The 18,814-nt window shown below is 55.4% G+C and overlaps 10 protein-coding genes across 10 annotated transcripts; 5 read left to right on the plus strand and 5 right to left on the minus strand.

Annotated features, from left to right (window-relative positions):
• Positions 1-168: 168 nt before the first annotated feature.
• Positions 169-690, plus strand: VTN31DRAFT_3508 (uncharacterized protein; the record flags this gene model as incomplete). The annotated part of the gene is made up of 1 exon (XM_069403795.1): positions 169-690. The coding sequence occupies one exon, from the start codon at positions 169-171 to the stop codon at positions 688-690; it is 522 nt and encodes a 173-aa protein (XP_069260833.1).
• Positions 691-911: 221 nt separating this feature from the next.
• Positions 912-2,396, plus strand: VTN31DRAFT_3509 (uncharacterized protein; the record flags this gene model as incomplete). The annotated part of the gene is made up of 4 exons (XM_069403796.1): positions 912-1,275; positions 1,329-1,995; positions 2,048-2,262; positions 2,320-2,396. 4 exons carry the CDS (start codon positions 912-914, stop codon positions 2,394-2,396), a joined length of 1,323 nt encoding a protein of 440 aa, XP_069260834.1.
• Positions 2,397-2,965: 569 nt separating this feature from the next.
• VTN31DRAFT_3510 (uncharacterized protein) lies at positions 2,966-4,356 on the minus strand (the record flags this gene model as incomplete). Its single annotated transcript, XM_069403798.1, has 4 exons — positions 2,966-3,172; positions 3,231-3,962; positions 4,017-4,177; positions 4,239-4,356. The coding sequence occupies 4 exons, from the start codon at positions 4,354-4,356 to the stop codon at positions 2,966-2,968; spliced, it is 1,218 nt and encodes a 405-aa protein (XP_069260835.1).
• Positions 4,357-6,070: 1,714 nt separating this feature from the next.
• Positions 6,071-7,903, plus strand: VTN31DRAFT_3511 (uncharacterized protein; the record flags this gene model as incomplete). Its single annotated transcript, XM_069403799.1, has 2 exons — positions 6,071-7,560; positions 7,609-7,903. 2 exons carry the CDS (start codon positions 6,071-6,073, stop codon positions 7,901-7,903), a joined length of 1,785 nt encoding a protein of 594 aa, XP_069260836.1.
• Positions 7,904-8,069: 166 nt separating this feature from the next.
• VTN31DRAFT_3512 (uncharacterized protein) lies at positions 8,070-8,918 on the plus strand (the record flags this gene model as incomplete). Its single annotated transcript, XM_069403800.1, has 1 exon — positions 8,070-8,918. The coding sequence occupies one exon, from the start codon at positions 8,070-8,072 to the stop codon at positions 8,916-8,918; it is 849 nt and encodes a 282-aa protein (XP_069260837.1).
• Positions 8,919-9,016: 98 nt separating this feature from the next.
• VTN31DRAFT_3513 (uncharacterized protein) lies at positions 9,017-12,913 on the minus strand (the record flags this gene model as incomplete). Its single annotated transcript, XM_069403801.1, has 2 exons — positions 9,017-10,079; positions 10,131-12,913. The coding sequence occupies 2 exons, from the start codon at positions 12,911-12,913 to the stop codon at positions 9,017-9,019; spliced, it is 3,846 nt and encodes a 1,281-aa protein (XP_069260838.1).
• Positions 12,914-13,496: 583 nt separating this feature from the next.
• Positions 13,497-15,510, minus strand: VTN31DRAFT_3514 (uncharacterized protein; the record flags this gene model as incomplete). Its single annotated transcript, XM_069403802.1, has 4 exons — positions 13,497-14,222; positions 14,273-14,412; positions 14,472-15,217; positions 15,293-15,510. The coding sequence occupies 4 exons, from the start codon at positions 15,508-15,510 to the stop codon at positions 13,497-13,499; spliced, it is 1,830 nt and encodes a 609-aa protein (XP_069260839.1).
• A 473-nt stretch (positions 15,511-15,983) lies between these two features.
• VTN31DRAFT_3515 (uncharacterized protein) lies at positions 15,984-16,730 on the plus strand (the record flags this gene model as incomplete). The annotated part of the gene is made up of 1 exon (XM_069403803.1): positions 15,984-16,730. The coding sequence occupies one exon, from the start codon at positions 15,984-15,986 to the stop codon at positions 16,728-16,730; it is 747 nt and encodes a 248-aa protein (XP_069260840.1).
• A 499-nt stretch (positions 16,731-17,229) lies between these two features.
• VTN31DRAFT_3516 (60S ribosomal protein uL15) lies at positions 17,230-17,794 on the minus strand (the record flags this gene model as incomplete). The annotated part of the gene is made up of 3 exons (XM_069403804.1): positions 17,230-17,454; positions 17,513-17,711; positions 17,763-17,794. 3 exons carry the CDS (start codon positions 17,792-17,794, stop codon positions 17,230-17,232), a joined length of 456 nt encoding a protein of 151 aa, XP_069260841.1.
• A 289-nt stretch (positions 17,795-18,083) lies between these two features.
• On the minus strand, positions 18,084-18,694 carry VTN31DRAFT_3517 (uncharacterized protein; the record flags this gene model as incomplete). The annotated part of the gene is made up of 2 exons (XM_069403805.1): positions 18,084-18,568; positions 18,640-18,694. The coding sequence occupies 2 exons, from the start codon at positions 18,692-18,694 to the stop codon at positions 18,084-18,086; spliced, it is 540 nt and encodes a 179-aa protein (XP_069260842.1).
• Positions 18,695-18,814: the final 120 nt, after the last annotated feature.

The raw sequence follows: 18,814 nt of genomic DNA on the forward strand, positions 1-18,814 counted from the left end.
TGCTTTTGTCGTACAATTGCATTACTCTATGACTGCTGAATCGACTCTGCTATGAGAAGCATGGGACGAAAACCAACACCGAGAGATTCGTTACATGGCTCCGCAGGTCCGTCGCATGACGGCACGTGCCCTTCCCGACGGCAGCCCCGGAGACGAACTTCGAGGGCAATGCGCGACAATCGCGAGGACAGGAGGAAGTCCAGCAAACGGAGAGAAAACGTCTCGTCGGAGGAGATCCTGCCCGAAGGCAGTTTGCCTCAAGATCCTGGGTACGATGCGGACGTAGAGATCGTCCGGCCTTATGCGATCGAAGAACCCGATGACGATCCAGAGCAGACGCCAACGTCCAAAACATCGACACCAAAATTGCTTGACTCGACAGGCTACTGGCAAACGGAATTGGTCAATTCGATGCGGGGTCTGTACTGCGACTCCGACAGCACGGATGCAGTTCCTTTGACCCGGCACAAGCGCGGCCGCAAGAGAAAGAACAAGTCCAGGGCGGCGTCGCAAAGCTACCACGAAGACGACGCATTTACCAGCCCGAATAAGATACGAAAAGGAAGCGGGTCAGCCAAGTTCCGGAGCATTTTTGCAGCTGGGGGCGAGCAACCAGTGACGGATCTACAGTCCAGCAACGCGACAGAGCCTGCACAGTCGAACAATGATGGTCCGATGGACATTGATTGACCGCTCGAATCAACATATCCTGGTCAACACTTGATGAAAGTCACGTGGCTTGAATGAACGTTTGCGACTTGTGACGTCATTGGTTAGTCACAAATGTAGGCATTGGCCGACCAGCCTCGTCCAGACGTTGATTTACAGTGCTGTATCCATCAATGCTGCGATCACGAGCTATTTCCGCACTCTGGAGTTGCAGCTGTCACACGCGTCGTCGGATTTCGACCATGCCTGTCCGAACGTCGACTCGCCAAGCTGCCGTCAAGGCAAACCAGGCCCTATCGAGTAGCGCTGCAGGGTCGAAGCGCAAGGCGTCGACCGCCAAGGGAGCGGCCGCGAAGAAGGAGCGGAAAGATGAGCCGAAGCAGTCAGCAAACTATCAGAAGCCTTCAGTAGTGGACGAATATGAGGAGGATAAGCCGATGGAGGCGTGGTCGGAGGAGAGAGTGCAGTTTGAAAAGGCGATTGACCAAGACAAGAAGCATGAGCAGGAGACAGATCAAATTGCAGGGGAGAAGGAAGGAGAGACAGGTCAAGCTGCAGAGAAAAAGGAAGAAGACACAGCTCCGACGACCGAAACGGCTGCCAATGGTCAGTTGACTTGATTCCATTGCACAATGGCGTCAATTGATCTATTATCGCAGGGAAAGAAGCGAAACCGGACGGAGCTGAGGCAAAGCCAGACAAGGAAGCGAAACCGGGGACTGAGGTGAAGTCAGAAGAATCAGGCGCGGGCGCTATCAAGGAATCCGACAGGGAGGAAGAGATGCCCGAGAGTCTCTTGGAGAAAGGCATTATCTACTTCTTTTTCCGACCGCGTGTCAACGTGGAGGACCCGCAGAGCATGAACGATGTCTCCCGAAGCTTTATTGTCATGCGCCCGACTTCTCGAGGGGCAAAAATAGAGAAGGATGTCATCGGTGATGACGAAAACTGCCGCCTTTTGATGGTGCCAAGGAAGAAATTCCCTACGTCCGGTAGGGAGCGGGAGATGGGGTTTGTTGAAAAAGCTAAGGTTTCGCTAAAGACGCTCCGGGAGACTTTTGTGGCGGGCGAAAAGCATCAAACTAAGACACGAGGCGAGCGAACAACGCCTGAGGCGAAGCCTTATGCCGAGGGCGTGTATGCCATCACCAAAACGGCGAGGTCGTCGCACCTGGCGTACATCCTTACCGTGCCATCGGAGCCCGGCGATCTCCAGCATGACTTTGGCCTGCACAAGCGCGGTAGCTTTGTGTTTCAGGCCAAAAACCCGCGATTTCCCGGACCGCCACAAGCGCGGTTGCCGAAGGGCCCTGAGTATCCGAATAGGTAACATTTCATTTGTCGCATGTCTACAATTCTTTACTCACGTTTCCCGCAGTGTCATGGAAAAATTCGGTGATCTCCGATGGGCTCCCGCGGAGCCGGAGTTCCTCGACTACCCCAACGCACAGTTCCTGATGGTTGGCGAGCGGCAGGATGAGCTTGGCAAGGCCGGCATCGCTGAGACTGGCAAGGAACCTCATCAGAAGCAGCCCGGCGAGGAGCTGGAGCAGTTTGGGGAGGAAAATGAGGAACGGTTGGAGCACTTGGATGGTGAGTCGTTGACCACCAGCCTGACTAGATCGTGCTCGGGCTGACTCCATATCATAGGCAATCATACTGTGTTCGCGGATTTGGGGCTCGATGCCAAAAAGTACGCGGATATTCCGACTACATGGGAGATGTAAAGCCGTCCGAGGCAGCACAAAGAGGAATAGGCACGATGTGTCCTTTTTTGATAACGCAGACAATGTTTCGAGTAGAAGATTGTTTAATACTCATCAAAACTTGCTCGAGGAGCAGCTCCTGTATGCAACACAAGCCCGTTTAGCATCGCTCAGTCGGATCGCCCATATTGACCGCCAAGTCAAACAGAATTCTGGATTGTCGTTCTGCTCGCCTGCTGGCGACCTCCGAATCCTTGTTGGCTTGTGCAGTTATATATTCCGAACTTCGAAGACCCCTTGGAGAGGTTGGGGGAAAGGAATATAACTACCTATGTACTGGATGAATACTCCGCTCCTGAAAGAGACGTCTCGACACGAAAAGAAGCATCTTTTGATTAGAAGAACTATCTGTCGGGCCATGGAAGAACTTTGTATCCATGAGGTACTTTTGCGAGGACGTGTGCATCCTATGCTTGAAGGTCATACCGTTTATGATGCACGTACGTACAGATCGCAAAAGATTGGAACACTATCATACACCCATCCTGTTTTCAGAGAATAAGAGATGAGATAGGTAAGAAGTCAAATCATCATTCTTTCATCACTTTTGTCGCCCTCAGAATATCCTCAACCGACCAGCATGGTCCGCCCGGCACCATTTCTGCCCAGACCTCCTCTGGAACGGCTTCCGAGGCATGCAGGATTTTCCAGTTCGGGCTGGGCTCCGGCTTGATCCATTTAAAGTCTTCCACTTTGTCCCATCGGTCGGCTTCGGCGGGGAAGCTCTGACCTAGGCTCTGCATTCCCGTTAGAACTTCGTTTCATGCATTCCAAGGGAGGAGGGGGTTGACGTACGTATGCCTTTGGAATCTGTCCAAAGCGAATGCCGCTGCAGTCCTCGATAATCGGGTTGCTGGTACATGAGAGGTAGACATCGACGTCCACGCAGTTGTGCATCCGGAACTGGCGACATGCAACGACGATCACGCTGTGCTCGACACCGGTGATGTGCGCTGGCCCATCCACATGACCGCAGATGAGGAGGCTCTCGCGCACGCCCTTGATGGTTAGGCTGGCGTAGGGCTTCTTGTCCTCCGAGGACCGCGGCGACATGTCGACGACGCAGTGTCGCAGTGATGTGATCGAGGCAGGGACTGGGTTGGGCGAAGAAGTCGCAGGAGCCATTACGTGCAGGCCATAATGCTGATCCACCATGACGGAGGTTGCATTGGCGTCGTTTGGCCTGTGAATCGAAGCGGATGACTGTTCTAGTTTCCCTTGGTCCTTGCCGCTTTCCTCCAGGATCGCGGGCGACGAGGTCGGGGCGAGTTCCGGCCGCAGCCGTTGCTGCTCGACTTCATGAACGGGCGTTGTAGCGTATCTGGGGGTTGAGCCTAATCCCGAGTCACCAGACGACGAGTCCGGTGAGCGGTAGCCCGGGATCTGTCGACGGCCTTGCACGGCAAGTTCTGCGGCATCGTTGAGGGAAACAGCGTTTGAATTCTTCTTCGTTTTGAAGGAGAACTTGCTGCGCGGGGCGACCGCGGCCCGCGTTTCGGCCAGTTTGTCCTGCAGCGCTTTGATCGCCTGCGAGGAATGAAATCAGTATCGCAGCGCGTGAGTCGCGCAGGCACCACCCACTTCAGCATAGATGCGCTGGTCGTAGGTCGGGATGTAACTGGAAGCATCCTTGACCTCGTTTGATAGCCGGGCTATGCCAGCGAGACAGTGATCGGTCGCATCCGAGCGTTCACCGCCGACTAAGGAAGTGTCGGCCAGGCGGTCCATTTGCTCCTGCAGAGCTGATGCGCACTACGTCAGCCTATGCAGCAGCAAAACTTCGGGGCTGAGAAGAAACGATACCGGTGATCTCATGCTGAAAGTAGCGAAAGAAGCGTTCCTTCAAGGGCACATCGCCCTTGGAGTTTTGCTCCTTGGCTTCCGAGGGGAGGCGATCTTCCAGCGATTCGATATTCGACATGATGGGCAATATTACTCCTCCACGCTACTAGTCTCAGGACCCGATGAGGGGTTACTTCAGAAAGTTCAAAGCGAGTGGGTTTCGACGTTTGGGGCATCTGGGTTGTTGTGCTGTAGGTATGTATTAATGACGTCGAGTCCCAAACAAGTGGTTTGCGCAATCGAACCTGAAGACTTCGCTGGGCTCGGGACAACCGTCGCGACAACCCGATCGCGGGCTACGGCAGATACATGGCTCTTGGATGCCGGATGGCAGGGACTACCGCTGGACGCTGTCGAATGTCGGTCGCAAAGTCGGCCAAGATCAGAGGAGGGGCGGCGGCGGGGAACTGAGGTTTGAGCGCTGCGCTCGACAGTCGTGGGATCGACCGCGGTTATGAAGTCACCATTCCGACCATGAAAACTTGTCGGGCGTGAGAATCTACAATCAGGACCGACGGCTGGTTCTCTAGAAGAGTCCAAAAGGTACTATGAAGCTGCCCATTTGACATGTCTCGACGCCATGCAAACCCGTGACGTATTGCTTGAATCGGGAGAAGAGTCACGTGGCCTCCTAAGTTAATGAGTCAGCAGGGATGTGCATTGCGCTAACTAGCCAAATCAAGTTAACTCCGTAGATTCATTCGTTTATTTTCAGCAATACTTACCATTGCCACGTGACACGAGTCACGTGCGGGTGCGACTTAATCATCAGCAGTTGCCTCTGGCAGGCTGGTTACTGTTACCCCTGAGCCCTGACGCTTGTCCCTGGTTCACCTCTTTTTAGACTCCTCCAAGGTACCAATCTTCAGCTCAGCCGAGTGCGCTATGAAGTAGGTAACCTTAGCCTATTCGTAGACTCATCTCAATTTCTCATCCAAGAGGCCAAGGCTTGAGGCTCAGGAACGCTCAAAAGAGTCAAGACTCAAGGGCTCAGTTCTTAGCCTCTTGGCCTCTCTCAAGTTGCAGTCCTCGACACGAGGAGTTCTTTGGAGCTTCGAACCTCAACAATTCGATTGACGAATAACAGGTTATGACGCAATCGAGTGCCTGGATCCTTGAACCTTCTTGAGCAGGGGTTCCTGACCAAGATCACTGCCCACGGCAAACGACAACGAAGGATCACATTGCCCTTGCAGCACGGAAGCACCGGCTGGCGAGTGCCTGATCAAAACATCCAATCCCGTACCTGAGGGGATGGAGAAAGGGCCGTCCAAGGTCCAGTTGGCAACTTGGCGCTGCATGCTGTAGCCTGCGGACACATTCTTCAGCGCGGATCATTTGCCGTCGACAGTTTAGACTGGTTGTCCCCATATAGTTGGCTCGCTGTTTGATTGCAACCCTCGTGCGCTTTTTCCCCTCCCTGCTCAATCCATGACACCTCGGATTGCGCGGACCCGGCTGGAGAATCGGCAATTCATTCGACTGAGCGACCAATATGTCGACTTCTGACTGGCTTGATAACGAACGGCTCGCAACCCCTGCTAAATTCCTATGTATCCTTTGTCAAAAAGTCAAGACGTCAGAAAGACCAGCGGGATTCTCCGACTGCTGAGATGGAGGTAACGACTGCATTCCTGCTTTGGAAGGAGCCATGCGAGGGCTCTCCTTCCTTTGCTACTTCCTTCTTATCTATAAAGTACCATAGGTACATACCTACATACATACACACATAGGTATATCAAGGGGACTCCCCCCTCTCTCTTCAAAACCCAACTCCATAGCAAACACCCACCATGTGTAGGGTACGGCCCTTGGTCGGCTTTCTGGCTCTGTCTCTCTCCCTGTTGAATGCTTTCGCGGCCCCATTCGAGGTCGTTGAACGGCTTTCGGCGGCCCCTGATGGCTGGGTCAAGAAGGAGAAGGCGGCACCCTCTGCGCCGATCCAGTTCCGTTTGGGCCTGCAGCAGGAGAACTCGGAGCAACTCGAGCAATTGGCGCTGAGTGTTGCGACCCCAGGCCATGAGCTCTACAGGAAGCACCTGAAGCGCGACGAAATCAAGAAGTTCGTGCGCCCATCAGCTGCCGTATCGAAAAAGGTTCTGGCATGGCTTCGGGATGAAGGGGTTCCAGATGATCGCATTCAAGACGATGGCGCCTGGGTCAAGCTTACTGTACCGGTCAGCACGGCCGAGAAGTTGCTGAACACGGAGTTTTACGTGTTCCAGAACGAAGGGACGGGTGCGGAGCAGATTCGGACTCTGGAGTACTCGGTGCCTCGGGACATCCACTCGTCCGTCAAGTTCATTCAGCCAACGACACACTTCAGCAGGCTGGGTCCGCAATTGCGCCGCGTGGTTCCCCTGGAGAAGCCTCCGCACCTAAAGATCAACTTGGAGGATTGTAACCAAAAAGTCACCCCGGACTGCCTGAAGAAGCTGTACAAGATTGGCGATTATGTGGCCCCCGAGGATCCGCGAAACAGAATTGGCATCTCCGGCTATCTCGAGCAATTTGCTCGTTATGCCGATTTCGAGGAGTTCCTGGAGACGTATGCGCCCGACCGGACCGATGCCAATTTCACCGTCGTGTCCATCAATGGCGGCAGGAACGACCAGAACTCGACGCTCGACAGCACGGAAGCATCCCTGGATATCGACTATGCAGTAGCGCTGTCCTACAAAACGCCAGCCGTATACTACACGACGGCGGGACGCGGCCCGCTGGTGCCTGATGAGAGCCAGCCCGACCCCAATGACGTGTCCAACGAGCCTTACATGGAACAACTGCTCTTCCTGCTGGATCTACCGGATGAGGAGCTACCGACAGTGCTGACGACCTCGTACGGAGAGAATGAGCAGTCCCTGCCTGGATCCTACGCCGACGAGACCTGCAACTTGTTCCGTTTGCTGGGCCTGCGCGGCGTCTCGGTCATCTTCAGCAGCGGCGACTGGGGCACTGGGATTGTGTGCAAGGCAAATGACGGTTCCGAGCGAATCAAGTTCGATCCGGTCTACCCTGCAAGTTGCCCGTATGTGACATCCGTCGGCGGCACGACTGGGGTCAACCCAGAGCGCGCCATTGACTTTTCCTCGGGCGGATTTTCCGACCGGTTTCCGCGCCCCAAGTACCAGGCCGAAGCGGTGCAATCGTACCTGACTAAGTTGGGGGATCGATGGGAGGGCCTGTACAACGCAAATGGCCGCGCATTCCCCGATGTGGCCGCGCAGGCCGACAACTTTATCGTTCGTGACAAAGGCCAATGGGTCAGTGTGGGTGGTACGAGGTAGGTTCGCCATCCCAAATGTCCGTTTGCAGTGCTCACGGCGTCCAGTGCATCTGCTCCGGTTTTCGCCGCGATCATTGCCAACGTGAACGCGGAGCTACTGAAGGCAGGCAAGGCCCCGCTCGGATTCTTGAATCCGTGGCTCTACAGTCTGAAGGGGCGTGGCTTCACGGACATTGTGGATGGAGGTTCAACTGGCTGCCCTGGGACTGTCCCATGGACTGGACTGCCCGCCGGACATGTGCCGTACGCGAGTTGGAACGCCACCGAGGGCTGGGATCCGGCGACGGGGTTGGGCACTCCTCTGTTTGACGAGCTGGTGAAACTGGCTTTGGAAAAGTAGTGTAGTGATAGCATTCATTCATTTCTGTTGATACTGTATGTAGTAGGAAATAAACCGTCTCATTTCTGCCTGAGGAATCAATCTCTGGACCAAGGTCCAACCAGCACGAAACTCCAACTCAGACATCACTCATCCATGGATCAAGACAGTTGAACAGGATAGCAGAATGCACTTTCCCCCGAAAGATCGCGTCATTCTCGACCCCTACCTCCCAGACAACAATCAAAACGATACTACTAGCAATGACCACCCCCACACAACCCTCACCTTCGCAACCTCCCTCGACGGCGCCATCGCCCTCGAACCCGGCACGCAGACCGTGCTCTCCGGCGACGAATCCCGCGCGATGACGCACTACCTGCGCGCACGCCACGACGCGATCCTCGTCGGCTCCGGGACCGCCATTGCGGACGACCCGGGACTAGACTGCCGTCTTGAGGACGCGGATGGCCGGAGTCCCACACCCATTGTTTTAGATGTACACGGTCGGTGGGAAGGGATTGCTTCCGCGGCGATGATTACGCGTGCGAGGGAGGGGAGAGGGAGGGCGCCGATTGTGATCTGCTCTAAACGGGTATTATCATCTGATGATGGGGAAGGGGAGGTGGCGAGGTGCAGGAGGTGGAGGGAGACAGCCGAGCATGCGTTGCGGAGCTGTGGTGGGAAACTCGTTGGGTTGGAGACGGTCAAAGTCCAGGATGGGGGGAAGATTCGTGAAAGGTTCGATTGGCGCGATGTGTTGAGGTATTTGGCCCGGGAGGAAGGGCTGCGCAGTGTGATGATTGAGGGAGGGGCGGGGGTGATTCGCTCGTTGCTGGATGAGGATGACAAGGTTGGGGGAGGGTTGGTGGATGCGGTTGTGCTGACGATTGCGCCGACGTGGTTGGGGGAAGGGTCTTTGGTGGTGACGCCGAGTCGTCCGGTGCGTAGTAATAGGCCGCCGGTGAGGTTGAAGGATGTAAAATGGCATCAGCTAGGGGAGGATGTGATTCTATGTGGAAGATTGCTTCGTTGATTCTTCTACCTTAGCCCTACGTACCCTAAACGCCCAAAACGCCATGAAACTGAAACAAAAAAAAAAAAAAAAAAAAAAAAAAAAAAAAGACCCGATGATCATTCCCACGTCCCCGATCCCATGATTGTGCTCAGTCCTGCATTGCGCTGTTGCATGCTCGCCATGGCGGTGAGGTTCGATTTCCCGTCTCGCTGCTTCATCCGGAGTTCCCTTTCACGCTCGCGTTCCCGCGCGGCGGTGTAGTAGTTCACCGCGCCTTTCTTGATGCCCGAGGTGCTCGTCGCAGGCCCAGTTGTCGTGCGAGGTGCTGCAGTAACAATGGAGTCATTTCCAGAGGTTACTGACGTAGATGACGACGACGCCGTCGTTGACCGCCGGATCAACGCCGGAGGACGGAAGCCCAACTGCGACGTGCTGTCCGACGATGCGGACATAAACGCGGTGCGGGAGTTATTGCTGGACGCCGAGTTCGACGACGCGGCTCGCAGCAGAGCCAGCCGGTCGACGATGCGCGTGTTGGTGCGACGCGGGTTGCGCGGGATGGCGAAACCGTCGGATGTGCTGCGATGGGTTGTTGAGTCCTCTTCATCCTCGTCATCTTCAACAGCCGACGCGTCCTCGAACTTGTCGTATTCCGGAGTCTCGATCAGGAAGGAGACAGACTCGCGAATCTCCGCCAGCGTCGCCGGCTTCTTGGTCATGGCGGATGGTGCGGCGGTGCGCCGAAGTTTTGCTGGAGGCCGGTGTGCGGCGTTGTCTGTCAATGCTTCCAGCGGGCGCTTCCTCTTCGGGCTAGCAGCTTCTTCCGTCCCAGGTTGTTGCGGTTCAGCTTGAGCATCCTGCGACTCCGGCTCCTGAGAATCCGCGCCCGGCCCGAGGAACTCCAGGTCCACGTCGTCGTCCTCATCCAGGTCCTCAATGGCCCGAAAAAACGCCTGCGTCTTCGGGTTGGCTGCGATTTGTCCGATCTTGTCGTCCGCTAGCAGCGCTTTGCGCATCCGCGCAAACTCGCGCTGCTTGGCACGGCGACGCGCCATGCGCTCGTCCTCTGAATCGTCAAGGTCGAGGTCGTCTGCGCCGCGGCGCCGGCGGAGCGCACCGGTCGTGATGTCTCGGTAGAGCCTGGAGATTTCTTTCTCGTCCATGGCTCGCTGGTGGTCACTGTTGTTCGTTAGATTCGTGTTCTAACAGGGTTTGGGTGGGCAGACTTACGCGTTCAAGGCCGCCAGTTCCTTCTCGTCCACTACTTCATTGCTGTCATCGTTGATCATGGCCCGGTCCTCCTCGTCCTCTTCGCCAGAGGAGTCGTCGCTGGCGCCTCCCAGCCCGGCATATTCATCGTCAGATTCCTCGGCAGCTTCCTCAACGTGCTCTTTGGCCAAGCTCTTGTCCTTGTCAAATGCGATGGCCGCCTTTTTCGACACCTTTCTCATCACATCGAACGCGCTTGCTTTGACTTCAAAGCCATTCCTCTCTTCGTCTGTGTCGTTCGACTCCGCTCGGCGCCCGCGCCGCAACAGTCTACCCTTTTTCTGCACTGGTGACTCACGCTGCGAGAGGAGCACAGTGTCGACAGTCGACGCCTGAGTTCCCACGAATCGCTTTGATTGATCAAACTGCGACAACACGAACCCTGCGTCCTGAGTTGGCTCCGGGATCTGTGACGGCTGGGACCAGCCGCGCGCCATTGGAGACTCCGACACTCGCGTGATTGACTGGGTATAGTTACCAAAGTCGATGGACTCCCTACGGTCTTCCTGGCTATCCTTGACCAAGATCTCCGATTCGGCGCGGCCCACATCTGGGATAAACGGGGCTGGGTCGGGGGGTTCCTCCAGATTGTCCAGGGCATCGTCGCCGGCATCCGGCGGATTGTCGCCCAACGTGCCGGCGAACGCTTGACTCAGACTCATTGTGGCGGTCTTTGGTCCTGGCATGTCAGGGAACTGAGGCCTCTTTGCTGAGTCAAAAGGCGTCGTAATCGACCTAGCGGGCGTTCTGAGGACTTGCGGTGATTTCGGTTGGTCCTCCTCATCGTCGCTGAGGACTCTCAAGGGGCGTCTTCGGGGCCCTGCGGTGGCAATAGCATCCGCATGGCCATCTGCCGACATGGCTTCCGATTTTTCGTCGTCGGACCGCTCTGTCTCGCTGGCTTCCTCGTCGATTACCTTCTCTTTGTCTTCATTGTCGTCCTCCACCATGACTTCGTCCTGTTCTTCATCCTCTTCCTCATCCTCCAGTTCCTCCTCGTCGACCTCCTCGTCTTCATCACTAGGACCAGCTTCCTCTTCCTCTTCCGACCCAGACAGCTCATAATCCGCATCATCGTCATCATCGTCGGCGCCCGCGCCAGCTTCCTGTTCAGCTCGCTCTCGCCGTGAAAGTTCGGCCGCCTCTCTACGCGCCTTTTCCAACATATCCTCGACTTCATCTTCCATTGCAGCTCTCTCCTCGGCAGTTTCGATGACAATTCCCCTGGCGCGAAGCTCCTCAATCTTCTCCTGTCTCTCCTTCGCTGCCTGCTGCCTCGCCTGGGCGCGCAGAGCTGCCGACAATTCCGCAGGAGTCACAGACTTGCTGCGCCGTGTGGGCGAAGTCAGGTGGGCGAGATGCTTCAGCTTCAAAATCGGTTCAGGCTCCTGTGCATGTCGCGCAGGCAGGTTTTCAAAGGCGGCAATGCGTCGGCATTTGGCGGGTGATGTGATAATCTCTAATTCGTCGTCGGGCGCCTCCTTTTGATGTCGTGCAACCTCTTCCCGCGACACGCGGACACGCACATTCGCCATAGGGGCCTGGGTCATCCGTGCCTTGCCCTTGTCTGCGGCCGATGGTGCGGGCTGCGCGGGCTCAGGATCGGCCACTTCATCTATGCCTTCAAAGTCCAACGTAGGGGACTTGTCGCGCTGCTCAGAAAGGGGCCGGTCTGGTGAAGTTGGCGGCGTGACATCCTTCTTCTCTTCCCCTGCGCTCGTTGAAGGTGGTGAGCTGGCGGCAGAAGACGAGTTCGCAGCAGAAGGCTCCTCGTTGTTGGGCGACTCCTTCGGTTGACCAAAATTGAACCGTGCCAGGAAGCTCTCCTTTGTAATCTTCTTCTTGGTAATTTCCTGGTATGCCAGTTGCATGTTCCGGCTCATCCGCTGCGTTTCCCTGGCCATCTCCTCCAGCGCCTTCTTGCTAGCCTTGCGCGGCTTGCGAGCTTTCTCCTGCGTCAAATTGCGAGAGACGGTCGTAGTATTCTCTTCGTCGCTCTCTTCATCGGAAAGGAGATCGGAATTGAACTGTTGCATCCGCTCCATGCGCGCGGCATTCTTCTCGGCTTCCAATCGCTCGCGTTCTTCGCGTTCCTTGCGCTTGGCTGCGATCAGCGCCATCAATCTCTCGTTCTTCCCCGCGGGGATCACGGACTGCTCCTCATCTCCGCCATTGTCGTCATCGTCGTTTTGCTGGGACTCAATCTCCTCGTAGCTCTGGACAAACAATGGCGACTCTGAACGCTCGCGTCGAGGTGAGCGCGACGCGGACTCGGTGTTTGCCCGCGTCGCCTTCGTTCCCCGGTTCAGCAATCGCCGCTTCAATTTGGCTATTGGTCCTTGCTCCTCCGAGGAAGAATCACTTTCCGCGCGTGACGTCTCCTTTGGGTAATCCAGATTGCTCTCGTCTGCACTCGCGTCGTCCTCCGCCTGCATCCGAGCAGCCAAACGGCCTCGAGGCACAAAGACCGCATCATCTTCCTCCTCTTCTTCGTCTCGATTCTCGGTGTCATTCTCCGCCTGCTTCTTCTCCCACGGCCACGCGGTTTTCCCCGCCCTCAACAAGGAAGAAGACGCACGCGGCCGCTCGTTCTCTGATCCAGAAGAATCGCTGTCGTCGAACGCCGCCAGCAGAGCCTTGACTCTGCGCCCGGGCGTCATGATCTCTTGTGACGGCTCGGGTCCGTCCGCGTCGCGGCCCGGCGAGGCTAGCCGCGACCCGCGTGGTGTAGATGGTAGTGACATAGTTGTGGTGCAAGTGATTGTTGATTAGTAGGTTTCGAACATTGATTCGAGAGCAGGAACTCGGTAGGAACGAAAATAATCGAGCCGTTACGAAAAGTTGTCAATCATTCGAGAGTTGTGCTGGGAAGCCCCGTCCAAACACTCGAGTCTGAAGACGCGCCGCGAGTCTACGATAACGCGTCGAGGCTCATGCTAGTCCGTTTTCGGTTAGACTCTGGGATTTTGCCTCTTATCATCACGTGATATAGCACGATAAGACGAGGATCCCAGAGGACATGGGATAACTAGATGAGCTCTCCCTGGACTGCATTCAAGAATGAATTTGGGATAGATTGCATGGGCTAGATCTGTGTCTATACACTGCTGGATTGACCTACGCGAGAACATAACATTTTCAAACCTTTGTACACTCTAGCAAGCGCCATCATCAAACACCCTGAAAGTAGACAAAACACCGTAATGAATTACGTGGAAGAACGCATTCGCACTCACCCTGCAAATCATCCGAACAGTAGACGATCATCGCGACCGTCGAAAGTAACAGCAGCCGGATAACATGGCTTAGAAACTCGTACTTTCGATGTTAGACTTCAATGTCAATGTCCAGGTCCAAAGCGGCGATATTCTCGTCTTCGTTACGCGGTCGAATGACGGAGATGCCCTTCGTTCTTTGGCTGCTGGGCGTCTCGCTGCGGCGGGGAGTGTTCACTCTGCTCGACTCGCTGACCGGCGCCGGAGAGACGGTTCCGCTGGCAGGTGTATTATTGTTAATCTTGGGTTTTGGGGTGCCCATTACGTCGTGATGGGTCTTGGCGACAGTCCTGACCCGGGCAAAGGGATCGATGGACGCTTCGCCGCGCGCGATGGCCGCAGCGTTCTTGCGCTGCAGCTTGCGCTCCTCCATCTGTGCCCGTCGCGCGTTCTCCGCGTTGAGTCTCTGGTTGCGGAGGTTGATCTCAGCCAGTCGTTCTTGCTGCTCGTCTTTTTCTTGACGTGGTCGGTTAAGCGTCGTGCCAAATGCAAGCTTGGGCGCGTTGTGGGCGGCCAGCTCGGCTTGCAGTCGATCGACCTCTTCGTAATCGCCGGCAGCCGTCGCCTCTTTGATCGCCTTTTCCAGCTCCAGGCGTTTCCAGATATGCTGCTTACTGCTCATGGCACCTTGTTTACGAAGTTTCTCGTTTAGTTCTTCCGGAGTAAATTGGTAGTTGATCAGGTTATTGATGTCAACCACCTTGGCTGCCAGCTGCGACTTGGTCGGCAGCTTGCAGCCTTCGACGACCATGGTTTGGCGCCATCGGGCGAACTCGGCCTATGCATGTCAGCTTCGTGCTCGGCCGGCCTCCTCTGAGGAAGATGTACCTCTGTGAAAGGCGAGTCCGAGCAGGCGATGAACGGGAATTCACGCTCTGCCTTACCGTGGGCAACAACCGCATATTGGTCTGTGACAAATGTGCGCCCATTCGCCCCTTGAATCGCGTACGGTTTTCCAGTGGTAAATTCTGAAATGGACTAGAGTTAGCATCGGAACTGCGCTTCCCAAAAGCTGCAGTGTCCTCACTTTTGATGATGCAGACTCGGTACTCGTTCTGTCCTGTCTCCCGGTTGGGACCGATGTTGACTCGTGTAAAGCACCCCGTGATCGATTTCTCGAACGTAGGGTAGAAGCACACCATGGCGAAGTTGCTGCGGCCAACTCGCACGCGCTGGATGTCCTTGAGTCCCGCGGGAGGATCATCCTTGGGCGGCGTGTGCTCCTTCTTCTCCTCTTCAACTTCGCTTTCATCTTCAGCCTCGGCATCGGAATATGCGCCCTCTTCATGGGACGGACTCCGTTGCTGCGCTCGACGGGCGTCCGCCTCTCGGCGACGCTGCTCATCGCGCTTGCCCTTTTGCTCGCGCTGTCTTTTGTATGCTTCAATCGCCCCTGATGTCTCGCCGACCTTGCGGCCACCCAATGTCGTCTTTTGCCGAGTACTCTTGCGTTGCCCTTCTTCCAAATCTGTCGCGCTAGCCTTGCGCTTTGCCCTCTGCTCGGCCCGCGCCTGCTCGCGCTCGCGCGATGCCAATAGTCGCCGTAGGGCCAGATCTTGATTATGGCGATCCACCTGCGCTGCACGCTCCGACAGGATCTCTTCTCGCTTAATCTCCGGAAGCGCCATGATTTCCTCCTTGTCCTGAGCCGAGTAGTACAGTTTCTCGTACGGGAAAATCGGGCCCTCATCTTCGACGTCCGGCGCGACTTCATCGGAGTCCGATTCAGACATCGGCGCGGAGTGCAGAGAGTTGTCGGATTCAGCAGACGACCTAGGAGGAGAAGCCAGAGATAAGTCGGATGAATTGCGACTTTAGAGAGCAACGAGAAGAGAATGCAAAACGCACAGTTCACCCTCTTCCTCATCAGACTCCTCCTTCTTTGCCCGCTTGGGCCGTTTGATGACTTTGGCTGTGCCCTTGCGAGCCATTCTCGACGGGGGCTCTGGAGAGCGTTGCTTTGGCGGCGAGGGCGACTTGGATTTTGCTGGCGACCGAGGCACGCTCTCCTCCTCTGATGAGGAGTCGCCCGCCAGGGCCAGGAGCTCGTCGTCCAGGTTCGCCATAGTGATCAGCGTATAATTTTACGCAGACTCCAGTATTCACGAATGATGTCCTGCAACGGCAGGCGTGCTCAAATGCTCAGCACCGACTGACGAAAATCACGGCTGCGGAGGCTGGGCGCAGGCCGCCAGCAGGCCCAAGACGACCGCTCTCTGTGCAACAAAGACCAGGTTGGGCACGAATCAAGAACAATAAATCCACAGACAAGCGACCGCAATACCCGTACTGGATATGGCAGGCATAAACGATAGAAGCAGAGCCGATGGCGCTGGATAATGCTACAGTGTCTGGAAGCGCTGCGAATTGATGTTGAAGAGCCAAAGCGCCAAGTGCCAAGACTGAAAAGTGGATCTTCGCGGCTAATGATTAGCTAATCCGTCGGTTCTTCCAATGAGCTCCTCCCGCTCTGAACATCACTCGACCACGGCCAGATTTACTGCCCAGACAACCCGCAGAATTGGGCTGAATAGACGCCATGCTGGCATTGCGAATAAGGCCTGGCGCTCATAATAGACAGGCATGGGGGGCCATTGCGGCCGGTTGTACCTGCTACTCTCGGCCTCGGTTCTTTTCGACGACCGCAAAGCTATCAGCCGATGCTCAAGGAACCAGATCGGAAGAGAATAACTCCACACCGAAACGTCGATACATCCTCAGCAAAGAGCAGCGAGAATATTTAGACAGCGCCCTCCGAGTCAACCAGGCCGGCGAACTAGCCGCAGTGCTGATCTACGAAGCGCAGAAAACGCCGATCGTACGATCACACCCTCATTTGCGACCCTTGATGAAGCACATGTATGACCAGGAAGCACAACACTTCGCCACGTTCAATCATCTGGTAGCGAAGCATGAAGTTCGGCCGACAGTGATGAGCCCGGTGTGGAAGTTGGCAGCGACGTTTCTGGGGTGGTCGACGGCCGTCATGGGTCGCGAGGCGGCCATGGCATGCACGGAGGCGGTGGAGACGGAAATCGGAGAGCATTATAATGATCAAATAAGGACGATTCTGGGGTGGATGGAGGAGGCCAAGAGTCGTGGGGAGGAAGTCGACGAGGAGCTAAAAGATTTGGTGGCTCTGCTGAGGAAAACTCGAGACGAAGAGTTGGAGCATTTGGACCATGCTGTGGAGAACGACTCAAAGGAGGCACGACCGTACGACCCGTTGGTCAATGTCATTCGCTACGGGTGCCGGGCCGCCATCAAGATCAGTGAGCGGATCTAGTGGACTACCCATGCATTGCAGAACGTACCGTGTATATTAGTTTTGAATCTATACTACATGCCTCGAAGGATAATAGCCTATGAATACTGCAACTTCTACTCGAGTCAATGTGGGTAGCAGAATTGAACGCTCGAGCCGTTACCTATGGACTACGAAGAGATAAGTCTACAGGACCTCATGGACTTACCGGACACAGAGTAGCCCATAGTGCCAAAATCGATCACTCAGCGGCGTTTGATCGCTCTTCCCGGTGGGAATCCATCTCGAGAAGCGCCGGGAGACCTGAGAAATTCACCGGGGAAATGTACGTGAAACGCACATTGGTCTGTTCGGTGAATGATTCAATTGACTAGGGCTGCAACGAGCTATCTAGACACTGAACCATCACCCAGCCACCACGCTGAAACGCCTTAGGATCCAATGCGTCCGATGCCAGATCGACGCATGGAGGAAGGCTATGTATCATGGAACCGGCTTGACAGAGCCGTCGATAGTGTAATCAAGCCACCAGTTGGACACGGCCACCCGCTTCGGTAATCTTCCGCTCGGCCTCTTTGCTGACGTAGCGTGCTTTGACAACTAGAGGCACATTCGGCAGGCTTCCTTTTCCGAGGACCTTGGCGTATCCAAGGGAGAGAAGGTCAATCACAGGAGCGGTATCCAGAGAGCTGCCTTCCGCAGATAGGTACTTTTCCCGCGTTTCTTCGGGAAGGAGACTCCGAAGCTGCTCGACTGTGAGCTTTCAAAAGCGTGCGGGAAAAAAGGAAAAGAACGCAGCATACTTTGTCGAGATTGATTACCGGTTTCCATTGGTGGTTTCGTTGAAGGTGGAAATGCCTCATGCCCACCTTGCCAAAGTAACCTGGGTGGAATTTGTCCAGATTGGTGCGGTGATGATGTTGTCCACCAGCCATACCACGACCTCCGGGGTGCTTTCGGTGCTTTCCTACCCGACCGTGGCCGGCGGAAACATGGCCGCGGCTACTCAAATCAGCCACGGGGATTAGAAAAGAAAAGTTTCTCAATACTCACAGTTTCCGCGTCTTGGAGAGGTGTGTGGGCATGGCTGGTGCAATGGATGGTTGTCGATGTTGAACCGCGAGACTTGGGAGTTTTCTTCAAGAAAGTCCATGGCACGAAAAAGGTCTCTGTGAATCACGTGATCCTCGACTGCCGGCCAATCAGACGAGTTCATCACTGGCTTTACTTGAGGCCTTCAGCTCGCAAACATGTTCCAAGAAGAGCCCGGCTCTCTCGTAGCCAGAATCTTGAATACTGTATATTCATAAAGGGTATCAATCTATCAGTCATCCCAAGGTATGTCTATGATATTCCATATGCAGCAGACAGAGGTCACCCATCGGGATTCCGTTTCTTCTCGATATGTGCCAGAAGCCCCTCGGAAAATCTCATCACCTGTTCATAGACCTTCTCAAACCCTTTGATACCTCCGTAGTATGGATCAGGTACCTCTTCGCCGCCTCCGACCCGCGGGTTCACAGTACCGTCAAGGTTGAAGTCTCCGAATAATCGGACGTCGGCAATCTTGGACGAGTCCGTCGCACCCACACTGTCCCGAAGCCGCAGCAAACTGCGCAGGACAGGCTTGTCCATGGCGACGATGTAGTCGAATTTGTGGAAATCCTCCTTTTCAATCTGTCGCGCAGCGTGGTTATAGTCGGTGATGCCGTGACTGCGCAGCGTCGACATCGTCCGCTCATCTGGAGGCTCGTTTGAATGATAGGCACCCGTGCCGGCCGAATCGAGCTGGCCAATGCGAACATTAGGGTGCGATTCAGAAACTCGCTTGAAGACTGCTTCGGCCATGGGCGACCGGCCTGGTTCTCGTGTCAGTTCATGCCAAACCCAAAAAAGAAATCTGCGGAGCCTCTCTGCGAAGGTATCGTACAGATGTTGCCCAGACACACAAAGAGGACCGACACTGGATCTTGCGTTGATTTCATGGTGCCTAGAGTTCTGTTCTCGTCATAAAAGAGTGCACAGTTAGTCGTTCATTGAGTTGCACTGTCATCCAAACTCGAAAAGTCGAGATGGCACCGTCCTGGTCCTGTCCCTGTCAGAGT

This window comes from Thermomyces dupontii, assembly GCF_041956625.1.
Source record: "Thermomyces dupontii strain NRRL 2155 unplaced genomic scaffold VTN31scaffold_3, whole genome shotgun sequence".
Lineage (NCBI taxonomy): Eukaryota > Fungi > Ascomycota > Eurotiomycetes > Eurotiales > Trichocomaceae > Thermomyces > Thermomyces dupontii.